This window comes from Engraulis encrasicolus, chromosome 24, assembly GCF_034702125.1.
Source record: "Engraulis encrasicolus isolate BLACKSEA-1 chromosome 24, IST_EnEncr_1.0, whole genome shotgun sequence".
NCBI classification, from domain to species: domain Eukaryota; kingdom Metazoa; phylum Chordata; class Actinopteri; order Clupeiformes; family Engraulidae; genus Engraulis; species Engraulis encrasicolus.
This window is the reverse complement of record NC_085880.1, coordinates 29,942,766-29,962,765: the sequence shown is the minus strand read 5'-3', so window position 1 is coordinate 29,962,765 and position 20,000 is coordinate 29,942,766. Positions and strand designations below refer to the sequence as shown.

The 20,000-nt window shown below is 43.8% G+C and overlaps 1 protein-coding gene across 1 annotated transcript in view; it reads right to left on the bottom strand.

Annotated features, from left to right (window-relative positions):
- The window catches only part of si:ch73-193i2.2 (transient receptor potential channel pyrexia), a 24,665-nt gene that overhangs the window by 240 nt on the left and 4,425 nt on the right, over positions 1 to 20,000 (bottom strand). The window contains exons 7-22 of the mRNA XM_063191257.1: positions 19,593 to 19,702; positions 18,054 to 18,168; positions 17,470 to 17,498; positions 16,451 to 16,542; positions 16,102 to 16,216; positions 14,852 to 14,932; positions 14,501 to 14,590; positions 14,173 to 14,243; positions 13,439 to 13,606; positions 11,229 to 11,347; positions 6,999 to 7,203; positions 4,547 to 4,754; positions 3,472 to 3,557; positions 1,767 to 1,918; positions 761 to 827; positions 1 to 62 (exon numbers count right to left, since the gene is read on the bottom strand). The exon at positions 1 to 62 is cut by the window's left edge and continues 240 nt beyond it. Coding sequence (XP_063047327.1) covers positions 1 to 62; positions 761 to 827; positions 1,767 to 1,918; positions 3,472 to 3,557; positions 4,547 to 4,754; positions 6,999 to 7,203; positions 11,229 to 11,347; positions 13,439 to 13,606; positions 14,173 to 14,243; positions 14,501 to 14,590; positions 14,852 to 14,932; positions 16,102 to 16,216; positions 16,451 to 16,542; positions 17,470 to 17,498; positions 18,054 to 18,168; positions 19,593 to 19,702 — 1,770 coding nt within the window. The remainder of the gene's footprint in view (positions 63 to 760; positions 828 to 1,766; positions 1,919 to 3,471; positions 3,558 to 4,546; positions 4,755 to 6,998; positions 7,204 to 11,228; positions 11,348 to 13,438; positions 13,607 to 14,172; positions 14,244 to 14,500; positions 14,591 to 14,851; positions 14,933 to 16,101; positions 16,217 to 16,450; positions 16,543 to 17,469; positions 17,499 to 18,053; positions 18,169 to 19,592; positions 19,703 to 20,000) is intronic.

The following is a 20,000-nucleotide window of genomic DNA, read 5'->3' as shown; positions in this document are numbered from 1 at the left end:
TGTCAGCACCACTCGTTGCACCTTGTGGCGTCCGCTGCAGTCCTGTCTGAGATTCTTCCCGTCTGCAACAAGATGAAAGAAATCAGTGTACCATCATGAAAAATGCTGGCCAGGGATTTTGGCAGAGGTGATGCACTCTTGGCCTGGTTGTAGACCTACCACTAATTTCATTGGCACTTCAACTGCCGACCTGAGAAACGTTTGGTGGAGGGAGGCATGAGCTCTGTTGAAAATTGAAAAATGTGTCTCCGCCCCCATGATCCAGTTCCTGACCCTCTATACCAGGGGTGGGGAACCTTTTTCATTCGAAGGGCCACTTCAAATTGCAGGGCCGTACTATGAACACAAACCAGGATTTCCTCCTGAACTTTAGGCCTATATTGAAGGCAGCCACCTTTACAACAGACCCCACTTTCTCTAGGTCCCCTGAATATAACTTGATTGTATTGTAAATGGAATTTCTAAGATTCCTTGACAAAATACACGTATGTCATATTTCATGTGAAACTGCATAACATTAAAATTATGTTGGGGGGGGGGGGGGGCAGATAAAACGGTTTCAAGGGCAGCAAATGGCCCTCGAGACATTGGTTGACCACCCCCCCAACCCCCCCCCCCCCCCACCCCCCGCTCTATACAAATAAAATAAAAATAAAACATGTCAGTGCACTTTGCCTTCTAAAAGAAGAACTGAAAAAAGGCAGAGGCAGATAATTAAAAGGCTTTCAGCCATTTTAACATAATGAAATAGTATGCCCACCTGTTCTCAACGTCCACCTCTGCTTCTTCACTGTGACTTGAATATAGCCTTCTTCCAGGGTCCCTATCTGTAGAGGCACACAATAGAGGCATTATTGTCAAGGGCAATGGTTCACTGGTGGGGGGTAAAGACCTGTAGTGGGCCTATATTTGTCTGTTTATCCCATAATCATGTTTTGCCCACTTATCAAATGGCCATTCAAGATCTTTTTTGGACCGTTTTTTAATACCAAGAATGTGTTGCTCACCTTTACACAGAAACATTTGAAAGAAGTCGTGCAGAGCAACGTAATGCAAGGCAGACCTATGCAAATATTTCGCCAGGGTGTAACATTTATAACAGGCACTTTGACAGGCACCTGTCAAGTGTGATAGAGGGGTCCTGATTTCTATGTATTGACGTTTGCTGCGTCAATCCGTTCAGGTTATCCCAGCAATAAATGAGCACCAAGAACAGCTCAGAGTACCTGTTTTCATTATTATTACACAAACACGACACAGGGCACAACAGCTGTAGACAGGATGACAAAAATCACCTAATGGGGCATCTGAAGTCAAAGTTAAGGCACAGTAAGTGATCTATAGGTACCTGTAAACAACACTTTCTATGATGTTTCACCCTTTGTTATTGTGTCTTTGGATAATGTGTGTGTGTGTGTGTGTGTGTGTGTGTGTGTGTGTGTGTGTGTGTGTGTGTGTGTGTGTGTGTGTGTGTGTGTGTGTGTGTGTGTGTGTGTGTGTGTGTGTGCGCGCGCGCGAGAGAACAAGAGTGGGATGGAGGGAGAGAGAGAGAGAAAGCAAGCATGAGTGTGCTTGTGTGTGGGTGTGTCCGTGTCAGTGTGTGTGTTTGTGCGTGTGCGTGTGAATACGTATGTGCGTGCGTGTGTTGGCATGTGTGTGTGTGTGTGCGTGTGTTGGCATGTGTGTGTGTGTGTGTGTGTGTGTGTGTGTGTGTGTTTGTGTGTACGTGTGTGTGTGTGTGTGTGTGCGTACGTATGTCAACCTACAGGCTGTCTGGGAGCGTATGAGCTGGTGCAGGAGTGCCTGTAGCTCCCTGACGTCTGCGCGGAGGGCACTCATCTCCAGGCTCTGCTGCCGCTGGATCACATGGAGACTCTTCAGGCTGCCCCCTTTCTCAGCCGAAGACGGCCGCCTCTGCCTGTGGAGCATCATTACGTTTCATTACATTACATTACCTTTATTAGATCATTTCATCCTTACAAACCAGCAGGACCATAAAGTACATGTCTGCACTCTGCACACTTTTCACACCTAGTTAGTTCCCTTTAAGTGAACCAAACTCAGTCCTCTTTAAGTGCACTAACAGTAAAAGGATAGTAAAAGGACAGTAGACAGTAAAAGGACTCATCTCAGTTCTGTTTTTGTTCAAATTGTGAGTGTATTATGAAAAGAACCAACTGCTCTTTCCAGTCCCATTAGGCTTTTATGGAGTGTCAGTCGTCTTTTTGATCACCCCCGGTCCTCTAGCAGTAGTTCTTAACCTGGGATGCGGGCACCCCCTGGGGGTGCGCCAGAGATTTCAGGGGGAGATTTAGTTTGTGTTGAGGTTGTGACCAAAACTCAGCTTGTGAACATTATAATTAGTCCAAATCAGAACCAAACTAATGCATGTTTTGGTCCCCATGTAAAGGCATTATGATATTGTTCAGTATCTTAAGCAAGAATCATTGCAATTAATTACTTAAAACCATTTTTAGTACATATACAAGTGTAGAAGTTTGAGTTGGGGGAGGCTTGTCTTTGGCACAGGTAAGGGGGAGCATTAAGAAAAAAAGGTTAAGAACCACTGCTCTAGAGCCCTCCTCAAGTAATTACACCTAGTCACAAGTGTAACTTGTCAGGGCTCATAAGTGAACCGTACTGAGACCATGTTAATAAAGGTCTCAGTACTTTGACTTCCGAGGGGTCTGAGCACACTTTGGAGTGTTCACATATGAGTCACAGGTCTGAGCTCGCTTAAATGCCTGAAAGGGACCAGGTTTGAAAACACCATTAAATTCTTTTTTTTAACTGCTAAGACCTCCCCCAGGGCATGGAAATAAAAAATAATCAAAAAGGATTTAAGTGCGCAGAGCTTTTTGTTTCAAATTTCACTTTTGCTATTGTCTGAGTGCAGTGTAACCGCTTCAAGCGTTACATACAATACGAGGTGCATACAATACGAGGACAATCCGGAGCATACAGGCCAAGCATGGTGAGTGCATATACAGTATGAGCAGCGCTAGAGAAGCGTCTTCAGCATCTGCAACATAACTGAGTTACATAACCATGTGGTAATGCGAGTTGTGAGACGGGGCCAGGTGCTACAGTATGACAAGTGCTTAACATTGCGTTGCATGGCACTGCACTGCACTGCACTGCACGTATCTCCTTAGGCCACCGCTTGGGCCCCCAGGGGGCAAGCACACCTTGTGTCAATTCAATACTGAATACCTTCTGCATGCAGCAGCAACAAAAGTAACCATAATGAAAACAATGACCTTGCCATTGCATTATGGAAATCTGTGATGTCCGAGATCACCGTGGCACTATCAGAATGTCATGGCCAAAGAGTGTAGTATTTCAAACTCAGATATACCATAGGAAAGCATTACATTACCTCATGAAGAAATTACCGATGATATGCTAAGAATATGAGCATGGAGACATACAATGAAGCAAACAATCATATTTTCTTTAAAAGTCACCCACCCTGAACCCATGTCATCATCATTGTCGTCGTGGGGATCTTTAAGGTCAGCTTCTCTCTGGATCTCCAGAAACTCATCCAGAGTGTCCTGCAACACATATGTGAAACTCATTTATTACACTACAGTACACACGAGTACACACTGTGACTAGAGTGTCCTGTACACATACATCAAACTAATTTACTACACAACCAGGGGTGTCGGTCAGGGGGGTAAAGTGTGACTGAGTCACCAGAGCCCAATGTATATAGGGGGCCCACACATAGTCAGATTTATGTAGCTATATAGTGACTTTTGACTTTACTTGACTTGAAAGATTTAATGTCCTTTAAAAGGCAATTTGATTTACAGCACAGCAGAATGAATGGCATAAAACATATAGGCCTACAATAAAAAACACATACAGTACAACAAATACATTCAATAAATAGCTACACATAGTTGGGGGGTCCATTGGAGTTAATTGTACATCGGACCCACAATTTGCTGATACGCCTCAGTACACAACCCCAAACACACTCAATGACTAGTGTCATATCACACATATGGGTTAACATTTTATTTTCCCAGTAGGTGTAACAAAATGTATTATTATGTACTTACACAGTAAATACCTTACCCTAAACATATTACACTGGTCAAATACACAAAGTCACATGTTACACACTTTCAGTGACAAAAACGGATGATCGCTATGACGGACAAGTGGACAAGACAATCTTGAACACATTTGAGACACAAGGAAATTAGTAAGTCCTAATATGGCACAATGAGTGTATCACAGATTCTTCTTACACATATGAAGAATAATTTTCTCTTACACATTTAATACACTGGTGCACTGCCACAGCCATATGTCACAATTTGTAGGGCTTTTTGCCTTTATTTGATAGGACAGTCAGAGATGGTGACAGGAAGCAAGTGGGATAGAGAGATGGGGGAGGATCGGCAAATCACCCGGCCCGGAATTGAACCCGGGTCACCAGCGTAGTAACCCAGTGCCCTACCATTAGGCCACGCAGGGCCCAGATTTTTTGTTCAGTTTTTTTTTTTAATCGAAACTCCCATTTCCTCACCTTTATTTGTGAAGTAATCTTCTTCATCTCGGCGTACTGGTAGCGGTCGGTGGTGACGTCATCGTCATAGTACTCCCCAAGGGGCGCACAGTGCTCGTGGATGTAGTGGTTGTCATAGAAACGACGCAGCCTTGGCATGGACTCCTCCACCTGTAGGATGATGGCTGCCTGCTGCATCACAGCGTTGGCTAACGCGTTATCGTACACCCTGTCAAAACACCCACAGGCACAGGTACAGACACACAGACACACAGGCACACACGCACGCGCGCGCACGCACACACACACACACACACACACACACACACACACACACACACACACACACACACACACACACACACACACACACACACACACACACACACACACACACACACACACACACACACACACACACACACACACACACACACACACACATCCATACACACACATCCATACACACACATACACTGTTCTAAGCATGGACATAATCATGTCAATTGACTAAAAACGAAAAACTCCCTAATTTAATTGAACAATATCACCATTACATCATGATGGAAAAGCACATTGAAATAGTTCTACAGAACTGCAAACACTAATTCTAGAATAGCAATAGCAATAACATTAAAGGGACAGTTTGGTCAATTTCAACATGCAGTTGTATTGCTCACGCTACCCTTGACTTGTCAGTACCTGGTGATGCCACATTTTTCGGCTCAGCCCTTTCCGAGATATGAGCAATTCTAATGGGGGCAGCGTTTGTTTACATTTTTAAAAAATGAAACATAGGCCAACTCCAAATATTTTCCCAAAAGGTACTGCTGTTTGCTAGATGTCTGCCGATGTTTTATAACCTTTTGGATGTTTTTGGGAATAAATAAAAATGTTTTTTTGAAATGTAAACAAAGAGCTGCCCCCATTACAATGACCAGGATCTCGGAAACGGCTGAAGAAAAAGAAAAAAAAATCTCAGGCACTGACAAGTCCAGGGTAGTGTGAGCATTACAAATGCATGTTGAAATTGACCAAACTGTCCCTTTAAGATTTGTATAGCATATTATCATAACTGTCATTCAATGTGCTTGAGAGGAAAGGAAGAGAAAAGGGAAAACATATTATGGTAAGGAAGAAAGTATTACACAGAGTATGTAACTAAACTAAACCAAAGATGAAAATAAAGGTGTTTTTAATTTTTTCTTTTAAAAACACAACACTGCTGGGGCAGTTCTAATTTGAACAGGAAGCTGGTTTCAGCATTTGGCAGCATAATGGCTAAATAGCATTTTACCCAGTCTGCATTTTACCCTAAGCAGTAGGCACAACCAGTAGAGGAGACTCTGAAGACCTTAAGTCATTGTTTAGGATGATATTGCTCTAGCACAGGCGTGTCAAACTCATTTCAGTACAGGGGCCACATACAGACAGTTTGATCTGAAGTGGGTCAGTAACGTCATTGCGAAATATCGCACGTTTCTGCTTCATATTGCAATCACATTGCTAGTATACTCCCCCATATTCATCACCACTGTACAGCACAGACATCAAGACCACAAATCAGCACAGGACATGCTCCAGTGCGCAGTATGCTGTACACACCGAAGAAGAGCCAGCTAGATGAGAGAAACCAGAGACTAGATATCGATGCAGACAATAGATATCGATGCAGACTAGATAAATATCTCATTATTGCTCGTCATTCCGCCATCAGTTTTCAGGACAGATCCAGGGACTCTGTGACAATTTGTCAACGTTGGGCATCTGAGTCACCCTCGGATAAAAGATAGAGGATTGCCAACTGCATGCAGCGCTGAAAGCTTGATGCTCTTTGTGTGCGCGTGCATGTGTGTGTTTGCATGTGTGTTACCGAGTTACATTACTGTATATTACATTACCTTTAGCAGATGCTTTTATCCAGCATGACTTATTACAAAGAGGACACACACAGCAAAATACAGAGTGTGAGGGCATGCAAAGTGCAGCAGTATAGCCTAGTTACAGAGTGTGATATGAGATTTTGTTGGCATTACGATTATGTTTTTGCCTTGTGTATCCCCTCCATGCTATAACCTACTGCTTAACCCTTTAGCGCAGCACTATGGCTCTGTAATGTCATAGCAATATTGTTATGATGTAGTTAAGCATTTTCAGCAAGTGAATAGGGTCGCCGGCAACCCCAGCTGCAGTAAGCAGGCCACTCATCAGGTTTACACAGCACTGCAGAGAAGGCATTGCCACAAACTTTTGTTTATATGTTTTAATACATGTAAGACTATGTCCCCTCTGATTGTTTTTTGTGCTACCGTACCTCTGGAAGGTGTCTGAGAGCAGGGCGATCATCAGCTTAGAGGGCCAGGAAGGTGACATAGAGCAGTTGTGCCATTATTATGACAGTAGCTCTCACATGCATACAGTACGCTGGGTATCTGTTTGTCATGTAATAGCCTTTCACAGTATCCTACTGTACCTCTGGAAGGTGTCTGAGAGCAGGGCTATCATCAGGTTGACACACAGCACTGCAGACAGGGCTAGGAAGGTGCCACACAGCAGGTGTGCCATGATGGAGTCCACGGCCACCATGGCGTCGAACTCGTACTCGTCCACCAGCGTGATGCGGTACAGGCTGTACAGCAGCTTGGGCACCGTCTGCATGCTGGGCACCGCCGCCGTGCCTGGGGGACACACAAGTCACATGACTCACATGGATATCACATGGTTTTTTTCCACTCCATGCCTTCATTTCCCCTTGGAATCAATGAAGTAATGGGCCACCACGGGGCAGCCGTGGTGTCGTGGTTTGAGAGTTGGACTGTAGATCACAGGGTTGCAGCTACGAATCCAACCCTTCCACTCCCTACTTCACTCCATGGCTGAGGTGCCCTTGAGCAAGGCGCCTGACCCCACTTTGCTCCAGGGACTGTAACCAATACCCCAAACATAACTGTAAATCGCTTTGGATTAAAGCCAGCTAAGTGTAATGTAATGTAATAGCTCTATTCTACTAAGTTCACATTTATGCCATGCTTGGGGAAATGTGATTCAGGTGGGCATTAGGGGTGAAAATAATAATCAATATGTATCGATTCATTAATCCTATGGCTGACGATCGAATCGAATCGAATCGTATCGTATCATATTGCATCTTGGGCATTCTTAAGTACTGAAAATATTTGAATCGCCGACCCCTGCCCAATACCCTAGCTGTTCATTGTGCAACATAATAGAAGAGGGAAAGTAAATGGAAAAAACATTGATATCTTCACTCAGCCTAAGTCTACCCTACTACATCCACATTTACATCACACTAGTGTTCAGATATGTGCTCAAATTAATCATGCAGTACATCACAAATCTTCAGTTGTCTCAGGAAGTAAAGTTGTTGTTGTTGGGTAATTTTCAGTAAGATAAATAAACATGTGCCAGTAGAAATACCATGATGTCAAGGAAGAAATTTCCGTAGTTTAGTGAGGGAAGCCACCTATTTCACAGGTTAAATACACACATATTAACAGAGCTTTTATGTAAAAAGTCTTGGTTACCATTCATCATTAGTAAAGTATATTAGTATTAGAGAGGAAGCTGATAGGAAGGGACAAAGGGGTCAGTTGCCTCGGGCCCAGGGAGAGAGGAGGACCAGAACTGGGTTTTCATTACATTGTATGTATTAGCTGGGTGGACTTTTAGATGTCCCGGGCAGGGTCAAAGCTGTCATCGGCCCTGAGTACGAGTATAGAGCCACACTCTCACTCACTCTCTGTAATGAAGCAACAAGCGCATAGTGTAGTTGCTCTCAGCACCCTTGCCCTTACATAAGACAACACTACTAGAGGGAGGGAAGTGACATGTTGTCACAGCAACTGAGTTGAGAACATATGGTGCTGATAAGGCCAAAGCACACAGAGTTCCACAGACATGATGAGTGCAATACAGGATCTACCACTGGGGCGAGGCAACAGGCGTGATGTAATGTCTTTCAATTGTTATGTACTGCGGTAGTATATACATGTACAGTAGTGGCATTGCAAGTCAGGTTCCATCCCTTAGGTGAGGCCATAGGCATGACTCTTTAAACATCATCGCACAGACAGCATTATTAGCTCATAAGGGGAAGCTGACAGGGGGGGTTGTCCCGGGCCCAGGGACAAGAGGGGGCCCAGAATTGTATGTATTGGGTGAGGGGCCTTTTCAGGTGACTTTGTCCTGGGCCCAGTCAAAGCTATCTGCGGCCCTGATAACTTACTTACACTGTGTGTGTATAGTCTAAATAAAATGTATTCTATTTTGTCATGGTGATGGCAGTCAAACGAGCTGAGCTGGAAACCGGTGCCCCTCTTTTCAAGCTTAGAGGTAACAGGTGTGATATTCTCAAGTTGCTCAATTGGTTTAAAAGAAAACCTAAAACAAAGTTCTTCCAGTTTTCCATAATTCCAGCTTAAGTTGTGTTGTGTGTGTGTCAAGATCTCTTGAAAACACGATCTAAACCCTGGTAGTGTGTATCTGAATTTAGCAGGAATGCAAATGCATATCTGAACATGTTCTTGCAACAGAATGCACTGCTCCGAATGCTACGATAACAGCCGCTGCATGTTCACCAGAGGGACAATGCGTGCTGTGTGTGAGTGGTTAATATGTGAACCAAGAGATGTTATCAAGTGGTCTTGGTGTGAGAATGTCTAGGCATGCTTTGTGTATAGTGTGTGTGTGTGTGTGTGTGTGTGTGTGTGTGTGTGTGTGTGTGTGTGTGTGTGTGTGTGTGTGTGTGTGTGTGTGTGTGTGTGTGTGTGTGTGTGTGTGTGTGTGTGTGTGTGTGTGTGTGTGTGTGTGTGTGTGTGTGTGTGTGTGTGTGTGTGTGTGTCAAAAACGCCAAAGCCCTCCAAACTTTTCCTATTGTTCCTGTGTGTGTTTGTCCATTTGTATTTGTGTGCATGTGTGCGCATGTGCGTGGCTAAAGGGACAGAGTAGGGGTCCACAATTTGTGTATCATGCCCTGTTGTGTATCATGCTACTGTTATGTCTTGTAATTGTATCAGAGGTACTATAGGGTACAAAACAAGTTTCATTCAGGGCAAATAATCACCTACCCATCCATTTTACTTAAAGGGACACTGTCCCATTTTTGGAAATAAGCTTATTTTACACCTCCCCTGTAGTTAAATAATAGGGTTTTACCGTTCTCCTGTACTTTCAACCGTTCTCTGGGTACGGCAGTGCAAATTTTAACTCCAAGCTAGCAGTTAACATTGAGTCCTATGAGACCAGTTAGCCGCCAGCTGGTCTCATAGGACTCAATGTTAACTGCTAGCATGGAGGTAAAATTTGCACTGCCATACTCAGAGTGAGAACGGCTGAAAGTACAGGAGAAAGGTAAAACTCAACTATTTAACTCAAGGGGAGGTTCAATATGAGCTTATTTCCAAAAATGGGACAGTATCACTTTAAGCTTTAAAGCACAGTGAGACCCTGCCTGCCTATATTCGACCTATTCCATTACTGTTAACACGCTCTAGAGCAGGGGTCCCCAAACTTTCCTGACTGTGATTAGGGGCCGGGATGAATCATGTGGGCTGTATACTAGGCCACTGCCTGTTATAGCCATAATTTCCAGCAAAAAATAGTTCATCATTACTTGTGATTTGCAAAAGAAGTGACTACTTCACATGTTTTTCCATTTAAAATACCACATGTATTCCTTTTAATTTCTAATATGTGTGGCGGGCCGCATCCGGCCCCCGGGCCTTAGTTTGGGGACCCCTGCTCTAGAGGAACCACAAGGGAGTACTTTAGTGCTAACCATGCGATGTAGGTTTACTGAAGTTATGCCTGTTTTTGTTGCTATGGAAATGGATGCTGGGATTATTTGTGGATGTAATAGTTGAAGGAGCAGAGTAATTATCCATAACCTTTTCATCTCATATTTACAAGAACAGCCTTGGAGCATAGCCACGCCTCCCTACTGATATACGCAGCAACACGCTGCACCATATTTCAATGTACGCACACATTTACACACGCACGCATGCACGCACACAGGCACACAGGCACACACACACGCACACACAACTACCTGCACAGTACACATCCATCTACAGCAGTGGTTCTCAACTTTTTTTAAATGCCCCCTGGACCTCATCATAATCCTCCAAATGCCCCCTTGACCTCATCATGAGCCTCCCAATGCCCTCCCTTAGTATTAAAAATAAAATAGACTAATGCCCCACCCGTTGCATCCTTTTCAACCCGTGCCTGTGCCTATAGGCCGGCGCTCTGACCAATCAGCGATCTTTCTCGTTGATGTGCTTTCCCAACGTTGCAAGCTTCGTCGTCACTCCCTCAAAACTCTGCCCGCTTTGATTCAAAACAAATTCAAAACAAATCTCTGCGTTGTGATTGGTTTGCCAGACTCAGGGCACAGTGTTCAAAATGTTCGACCGATGCGAGGCTAGACGACCACTCGCAGCCGAAAAATGTCGGCGTCCAGTGGGTGGCGCTGGTTTACTAGGCTAACGAAACACACAACATACTGACCTTCAAATATGATCCAGAAAGCACAGGCATTGGGAATGTATATCTCAGCGTTTAGGATGCACACACACTCAACACACACCCGTGTGGGCACGCATACACATGCGTGGGCACGCATACACATGCGTGGGCACACATACACACACACTTGCGTGCACTACACACACTCACTGACCTCCGAATATGATCCAGAAAGCGCAGGCATAGGGGATGTATATCTCAGCGTACAGGAAGAGGAAGCGCAGTACGTCTCCCACAATCTTCCCCAGCATCACGATGAAGGGACCCATCACCCTAAAAACAGACACACACACACTGATGACACATAACGTACATACATATACACACAGACACACACGTGCACTCTTTTACACACACCAGAGGTGTAATCCTCGCATTACGCTTATTATTATGTTTAATGTGAAAGGAAAACACAACTACAGAGGCAAATTAATCCAATCAACAAACATCATTAAGTCAATCTGATGTAACAGAGGCTAACTAGCAGAGTTGGCGTGGAACGTTGGTAAACCTCCCTCCGATAGCCTCATACAGTCTCAGTGCCGTTGGGCCGAGAGACTAGTCTCTTGGCCCAGCGGTATCGTACTGTGTCTCCCATTGCCGGACTGTTGTAGTTGACGAGGTTGCACGTTCGATCCCGGAGGGGGGTGAACAGGTGCAAGATGACCTCCGTCACACTGACAAGGTGGATGAAACAAGGGCTGTTTCCAGAATGTTCTATTGTTTACTACCTGCTTCGTTAAGAAATTAAAGAGTAGAGTAGAGTAGGGTAGAGTTCCTTTATGTATTCCGAAGGATAGTAAGGTGTCTAGCAGCTTACACATACGATACACATAATATACTATACAAGGCAATACAATATCCACGTAACATTCATTGCAAAACACAACATACCTGGCAAGATAACATGTAAATTGCCAATAGTGACTAATTGGCCTGTTACATTGTCTTGTTTCCTACACAGTACACTGTATTCAATATACATACAAAGTGAATATGTGAACATTTCAAATTCAGCCAGCGTCTACATGCGTTGTGTCAGTTTTCATTCTCATTCTCACCAAGCTAGACCAGAGTTACCCCTTATGTGAAGACTACCCCCTTACTCCCTGTCATTCATGTCACGGCAGCAGTCACAGACATGTGTGACTTGAGTCCAGTGGAGTCCCATTGTCCCCCATAGTATCTGCCTTTGTATCAGCCATATGGGCCGCGCACCACTCACTTCCCATAGCAACCACGCCACTGATCAACCGTTGCTATAGTAACCGAAGGGGGGTTGGTGGGGTTCATGAGGTTGCTAGGGGAAAGAAAAGAAAACCCACCTGCCGGGTGTGCGCCTCCCTAAGGTGAGACTGGGCTGATGGTGACAATGACACGTGCGAGGGAGCAGGTAATCTATCACGCAACACAGGTGGCACACTGGCCTGCAGTGCCTGGGGCCGTCCGAACGATAAAGAAAAAAAAAAACCTCCCCACTTACACACATCACCATGGTAACGGCTACAAACCCGAGAGCCAGTCTTGGAAGGCTGGAGTCAGGTGGGAGAGCTATTGTTCTGTTCATCCACGGAGGTGCCAATACAACAATGGCTACTTAGAAAAGGAGGTGAAATCTAATTGAGCGTTCGAGTGCCTGATTACAACGGATACTGTATTCCAAGCTTGTTCGTACATCAGAGTTTTTAAAAAGAAGACTATAATGGCTTGATGACAACTCCACTGTCACAAAGGGGGCTTTGTTTAATGTTGGAGAGCACACTGTAGTCTAGGCAGAGCGCGTAGGAAGTGGTGTTATTTCCTTAGTGATGTTAGGACATGGTGTACTGTGTTAAGTAATTGCGCTGCATCCCCACAGGGACGCATGTCTGTCTGTGCATGTATGCATGTGTGAGTATGTGTGTGTATTTCTGCCTGTGTGTGTCTCTGTGTGTGAGAGAATGTTTCTCTGAGGTGAGTGAGTGCCTGTGTGTGTGTGTGTGTGTGTGCGTGTGTGCGTGCCTGTGTGTGTGTGTGTGTGTGTGCCTGTGTGTGTGTGTGTGTGTGTGTGTGTGTGTGTGTGTGTGTGTGTGTGTGTGTGTGTGTGTGTGTGTGTGTGTGTGTGTGTGTGTGTGTGTGTGTGTGTGTGTGTGTGTGTGTGTGTGTGTGTGTGTGCACTATAATCCACTGGGATGTTATATCCACTGAAGTGTTATTTTCCTAAGCAGACAATACCACCCAAGGCTAAGAAACCTATCAAGTCCCTTTCCTGTGGATTGACCTTTCAATCAAACACATCCCTAAAGACCGCCAAAGGCTACTCATTACAGCACCAAATCAGGCGCCAGTCCAAAGGCTCAGCAGCCAATCGGTGGACGTTATTACCTGAAGGCTCGGACGTGTTTCATCAGCCGCAGCCAGAGGAAGATGACGACCACGGCGAAGACCCTGAGACTGTAGGCACGCAAGGACCCTGACACCAGGAAGATGTCGGCCATGTGCAGCCCCAGGACCGCGATCAGCAGCACGTATACCAGCCAATCAAAGATGTTCCTGTGGATCACAAGCCAATCAGAAACTCCCATGAGTGGTTTGTTTGCTTGTTTTCATTTATAGCCAGTGAAGCAGCTGTGGCTATTTCATGGCCAATACAGATTCATACATTTCACATGACATTAAAAACCATCAAAGAAATCAAGAAATAAATGAAATAATTTGTTCACATCAATACACTTTAAAAAGTGTAAAGCCTTTGAAGGTGGGACCTTATTAAAAATACCAAATACCCATGAGTGGCAAACACCTCATCCAATTGGAAATTCTTAACACAAGGCATTCGTCTAGTTCATTAACGGTATTGTATAATTTGTGGACGGTATTGTATGATCATACATAAGATTGTTCTTCATATCGAAGATTGTTGGACAAAAGAATAGAAGTAACACTATGTGACAAAATGTGCATTACAATTTCAGCAAGGATACGGGACTCACAATTTGAAGAAGGCACACGCCAAAACACGTTTGTGTAATAAAAAGCACTATATGTATGAAGGGGCAGCCTTCTAACGAAAAGTTACGCATTATGCAATCTTATGTTAGGGGTGGAGCGGTGTGTACCAGAGGTCCTGTGCGTAGCTGCCCTTCATATTCCTGATGAACCTGATCTGCTCCTCCAGGTAATGCCGCTCCTGCAGAAAACACAGGCACATGCTTTTAAGGATACACACACACACACACAACATATTAAACGCACAAACATACACACATGCATGCACTGTATGCGTATTAAGGGTGCGTGTGTTCTGAAAACAGGTTGTTTTTCAGAGCTACCGTGTGTGTGTGTGTGTGTGTGTGTGTGTGTGTGTGTGTGTGTGTGTGTGTGTGTGTGTGTGTGTGTGTGTGTGTGTGTGTGTGTGTGTGTGTGTGTGTGTGTGTGTGTGTGTACCTCGGGCCACATGGGGTGTGTGCAGGCTAGGTCCTCGTTGATGCGTTTGATGCTCCAGCTCTGCCATCGTCTGAGTTTCCTGCGGGACACCTGCGATGCAATACGGCGTCCAATACCACTTAACATTGAAATTCTTTCTGCATCTCCGAGCAAACTCATTTAAGAAAAGACTGGATGCTGGATTATCTAAGCTTCATTGCTTGTACATTTGCGTATTTCTAATTACACATTAATTTATGGGCATTAGCTGAAGTTGTACAAACTTACTTCCGCTACTTAGAAATGTCATTGACCTGTGCAGATACAGCACTTATGAGGCATGAAGTATCATCAGACAGACGTGAGGCTCACCTGCACCTCTCGAACCTCCCGGAACACCTCCTGGCCAGTCAGCAGCAGAGCCAGCACCACCACCAACACTCGCCACCAGTCCTACACACACACACACACACACACACACACACACACACACACACACACACACACACACACACACACACACACACACACACACACACACACACACACACACACACACACAGGCATGCATGCATGCACACACACGTATGCACGCGAACACACACACATACATGCACACACACACGTCAAGAAACGCATGAATTGAGTTTGAAATTTAAGGAATAAGCCAGGAGAGGCCGTGGTTTGTGTTCAATTTATACTGTAAAGGGTGAGGGGCGTTGGGCGAACAGACACAGAAAAAATCTGAAGAGTGCTGTCCTTTGCTTCCCTCATTCATTTATGGTTTGTGTTGGATTCAGCACCCAGGTAGCTCTTTCACTGCCATGGACTTGAAAACGAGTCTTTTCAGAATGTATGGCACAGTGCCAAAGACTTGATATCAAGTCAATTGCGTTTTTCAATGGGGGGTGGGGCCTAACACGTTGATCTGGTATGTTGTTCACATGGACAAAGAACTCAATTTTTTATGGCTCTTAAAAAATCACTCAAACGTTGAAAAAAGCCTGCACCCCCCAGTCTGAATTTGAAAATGGCTGGCACTCAATGAGTTAAGAACTGTAAGAACTGTTGGGCGATGGTGTGAACACGTCCTCTTTACTTTGTAAGGGGAGTTGGAGCACAATGCGAAGCAGAATCGAACAAAATTAAACACTTATTGCTTATCTTCTGCATTTAATCGCAGACTTCTTTTCTTTCAATGGTTCTTTCAATATTTATTTAGTGCTGTAATAACAATTCATTTGCCTCGCGACATTCAGTTGAGGAAGTGGTCGGTTACCACAGTAACAGCACTGGGCCTGCGTGTGCTCATCGCACTGCAAGACACAAACTTTGCAACATAAACTCAGCGAAGCAAGATGCATACAGGAATGAGACGTCTTTGCAATCACACTGACATTCCAATATGCTCTTCCTGTAGTCTCCCTACCCCAACTGCACCAGATTCTACCAATCAACTTAGATGCAATCGTTTATCTTAGACACTCGTAGAATCTTGGCTTAGAATGGTTTTTGTTTACGGACGATTTACCAACGCTTGGAACGCCCAATAAGCCCATCACAATCAAGAACCATATCGCACATGCGTGTGTGGCAAAAGTGTACCAAGGTGTGTGTGTCACCTCTGGGAAGACGTATGGTTTGCCCTTGTCCCTGACCACAGACACAGAGATGGCCACGGTGGTCCAGGCCAGGATGAAGAGGAAGTTCAGCACCAGCAGTATCCAAGCTCCCAGCCTACAGTAGCAAACACGCACGCACGCACGCACACGCACACACACACACACAGTACACATAAATAAAGTATGCACACACACACATATGGAGAACAGCATTAGGTAACAGGGTTAGATTATTTCCGAAGAATCTAAGAAGAGGAATGTTACGAACGTATTAGAAGCGTTGTCATGTCGACACTATAGGCAGAGAGACTGGATAATACTCCTAGAATCTCTGCTATAGGGCACCCACCTGCCGTAAAGGTCCCACTTGACCGTGATGAGCTTCAGGACCACCGGGTGCATTACGAGATCCAGCTTCCCCTGCCTCACAATAAACTCCAGCTACACACATGCACACACACGCGCACACACGCACACGCACACGCGCACACACACACACACACACACACACAAACACATGCACAGATGCATGTGCAAAAAGACACAAACGAGAAAAGCATATGAGTTTTCCTACGAAAAGATCGGGAAAACAAAACACAGTAATAGAGATACAGTAGATAGATAGATAGATTGTTTTTTGTCCTTTCGGAAAATTGTTCTGTGCCATTTTCAGTGCATCTGATACAATTACAAAGACATTACAATATACAAAAACGAAATAGACAAACACAACCCCCCCCCCCCCCCCCTCCCTCTATAGGACAAGAAGACAGGTTGACAAAAAAACCAACTTAAACACAGTAAAGTGCAGTTATTCAGTACCAAAGTGCAATGTGCTATTCAGTCTTAGTTACAGTTGTCTTATTTAACATGGATATACTAGTAGGTATAAATGATCTGCGGGCTCTGTTTGTCTTAAATGAAGGCATCTTTAACCTCCTACCTGAAGGCAACAACTCATATGCTTGATGTAAGACCTTCACATATAGTATTTGCCTTCTTTACCACCCTTGCTTCAACAGTCATGGCCATGATATTTAGTGGCTGGCAAGCAATCTTGCTGGCCATGTTGATTATCTTATGATAGAGTATAGCTAGGGCAGCTTATTGACAGAATTAGAATAATGTTACTGCTGAACTTTACTTAACATTACTATGGTATTACATTGCTGTCGTCATTCAAGGTATTATTATGTACTTCATGTATGTTATATTATGTACTTCATGTATGTTATTAATTATGTACTTCATTTGAAAAAAAACCTGCCGTGCAACACAAAAGAGATATTAACCCGTGACTACAAGCTATGAATGTTTCAAAACAACTATTAAAATGATCAGGGTTAACAGAATAGCAAAGTGCCTTACCGGTGACGTTGGCTCACTGCAGACTGTTCCTAAAAAACAAATAAACGAAACACTGAAACAGAGTGTAATCACTCAGCAAACATTTTTTGTGTACTAAGGATTGATGGGAAAGATTGCAGCAAACGATTAATGGAGTCGAACCCTGACCAAGAATATAACAATACAGAGGACACAAAACCTGGTACATAATTAATTTATGGCATTTTTACTACTAGAAATACTAGAAAACACAAATTTAACCTCAAGCCAAACGTCAGCATGTGAGCACAGCTCATTCAAGAGAAGCGCAGTATCTGCTGCCAAGTAGAGGCTTGCCCACCTTCATCTAGTTCATACCTGTAATGTTTATGTCTGTGATAAACACGGCGTATCGTGCTGTTGTGTTATGTCATGCGTTGTGAGTTGGTGTGTGTGTGTGTGTGTGTGTGTGTGTGTGTGTGTGTGTGTGTGTGTGTGTGTGTGTGTGTGTGTGTGTGTGTGTGTGTGTGTGTGTGTGTGTGTGTGTGTGTGTGTGTGTGTGTGTGTGTGTGTGTGTGTGTGTACTATGCAGTGTCTGTCTTGTGAGGGTAAACACAGTGGCCTACCAGGTGAGCGTGTTTTCTTCTTGCAGTGTGGCTCTGGCTCCAGCAGGTGGAGGTAGTAGAACTGCTGCCGGGTCATCCTGTCCGTCACATGGAACTGGTTCAGGGCCAGATGGGCCTAGCAGGAACAAACACAACTAAAATTCAGTATATACTACTGATGTATTCTACCAAAATACACAAAATAAGTTTACTTAGTTGTTTTGGATAATAATATTCACTAAGTAAGTTCACTAATAATGTTGTATTCAACTGACATTTGACACAAATGATTTGTATATTCTGTATGCGCACAATGGGACTTGGTGAGTGACTTTATCAGCCTTCACCAGTGAAACCTACATATGTATATATCCATGGATAGTTCTGCCGTGCATTGTTTTATTTTTATAAAATCACCCTAATATTATATATTTTTATTTTGTGTAAAGCAAAAGGCACTAATTTACTGTATTACAATACAGAATATCACAATCATTGCACCTTCACTGACTCAACACCAGGGCTTATCATTGCTGCGATGTACAGCTATAGTAACAGTTAGTAACTACAGTATAAGGGTTAGTAACAGGTTAGTAACTATACGGGTTAGTAACAGGTTAGTAACTATAAGGGTTAGTAACAGTTCCACATCGGACAACTATGCTTCATGAAGGCCTTATGTTTATAGAATTTATAGCCGTCATGACTATGGGTCATAAAAGAGCTTTTATAGAAAATGATTCCACGATGTCCGTAATGTGATTTGCTCTCAGTCTCTTTGCCAATCTCTGTCATTGTGCCAATCTATAACTGACACTTTTTTATGATTATGAATGTATTCATATTGTGTGTGCGTGCACATGTGTGCCTCTGGAAAAGCAATGAAAATCAGCCATAGACACTAGGGTGCATCAAACGCCCCCTATGAAAAAATATTGCCTTGGCCCGATAGTAAAAATGCTCTACACTCAGTAAAAACACACTGTGTAAAATATTTTGAAATTTGGATGAAGTCTACCGGGTCCACCAGCCCCATGAAAATAGAAAATAATGGTGATAGTCAGAATCTTAGCATAGAAATGGACATTTCGCTGCATAGAGCTACCCAATAAAAACATATTGCCTCAGCTGTGTGATAAAAATGTTCTATGCACAGTAAAATCACTCTGTGTAAAATATGCTGAAATTTAGATGAATTCTACTGGGTCAACCAGGCCCATGAAAATACAAAATAATGGTGATATTGATGGGCAACCTGGATTCCAAAGCTGAAGTCCAGTGCCACATATTACAAATATAGCCAATATAATGAACCAGCTGACCCACTGCTAGTATCAAGCAAGAGATTGCTAAGCTGTATGACTTTTGTGTGTTTCACCTGTGAGCCTACAGGATTGTACAGGTAGCTGTTAATATTTCACACAGTGTGTTTTTACTGGATGTTGAACATTTTTACTATAGGGCCAAGGCAATATTTTTTCATAGGGGGCATTTGATGCACCCTAATAGACACCTAATAGAAAATGCATGTTGTCATGTGATTGACCCTTAGTCACTCACCACGGGGGTCATCTTGCCAATCATGGCGGTGATGCAGAGCTGTCCGTCACAGTCCTGCACCCCCGCATCCGCCCCCAGCTCTATCAATGCACGCGCCGCCTCACTGCGGTCTATGGGACACACACATACCAAGTCATGGAAACAAATATGTGGAATGGCACAAAGGGCACACTAATATATGCTCAACATATGTGGACACAGGTTAACATCATTTACAACAGAACATACCATAACAACAGAAGTTTAGATACATGTTGTGAGCATATTCTTAAAACCATATAAAACATGTAAAACTGCTCCTGAAAAAACTTTAACTGTTGTTTTTTGCAACCTCCGTCACATATCACCACAAAAAATGCTCCAAATGGCCCTAAGTGGAGGCTAGAGTATAAGAGTATAAGAGAGAGG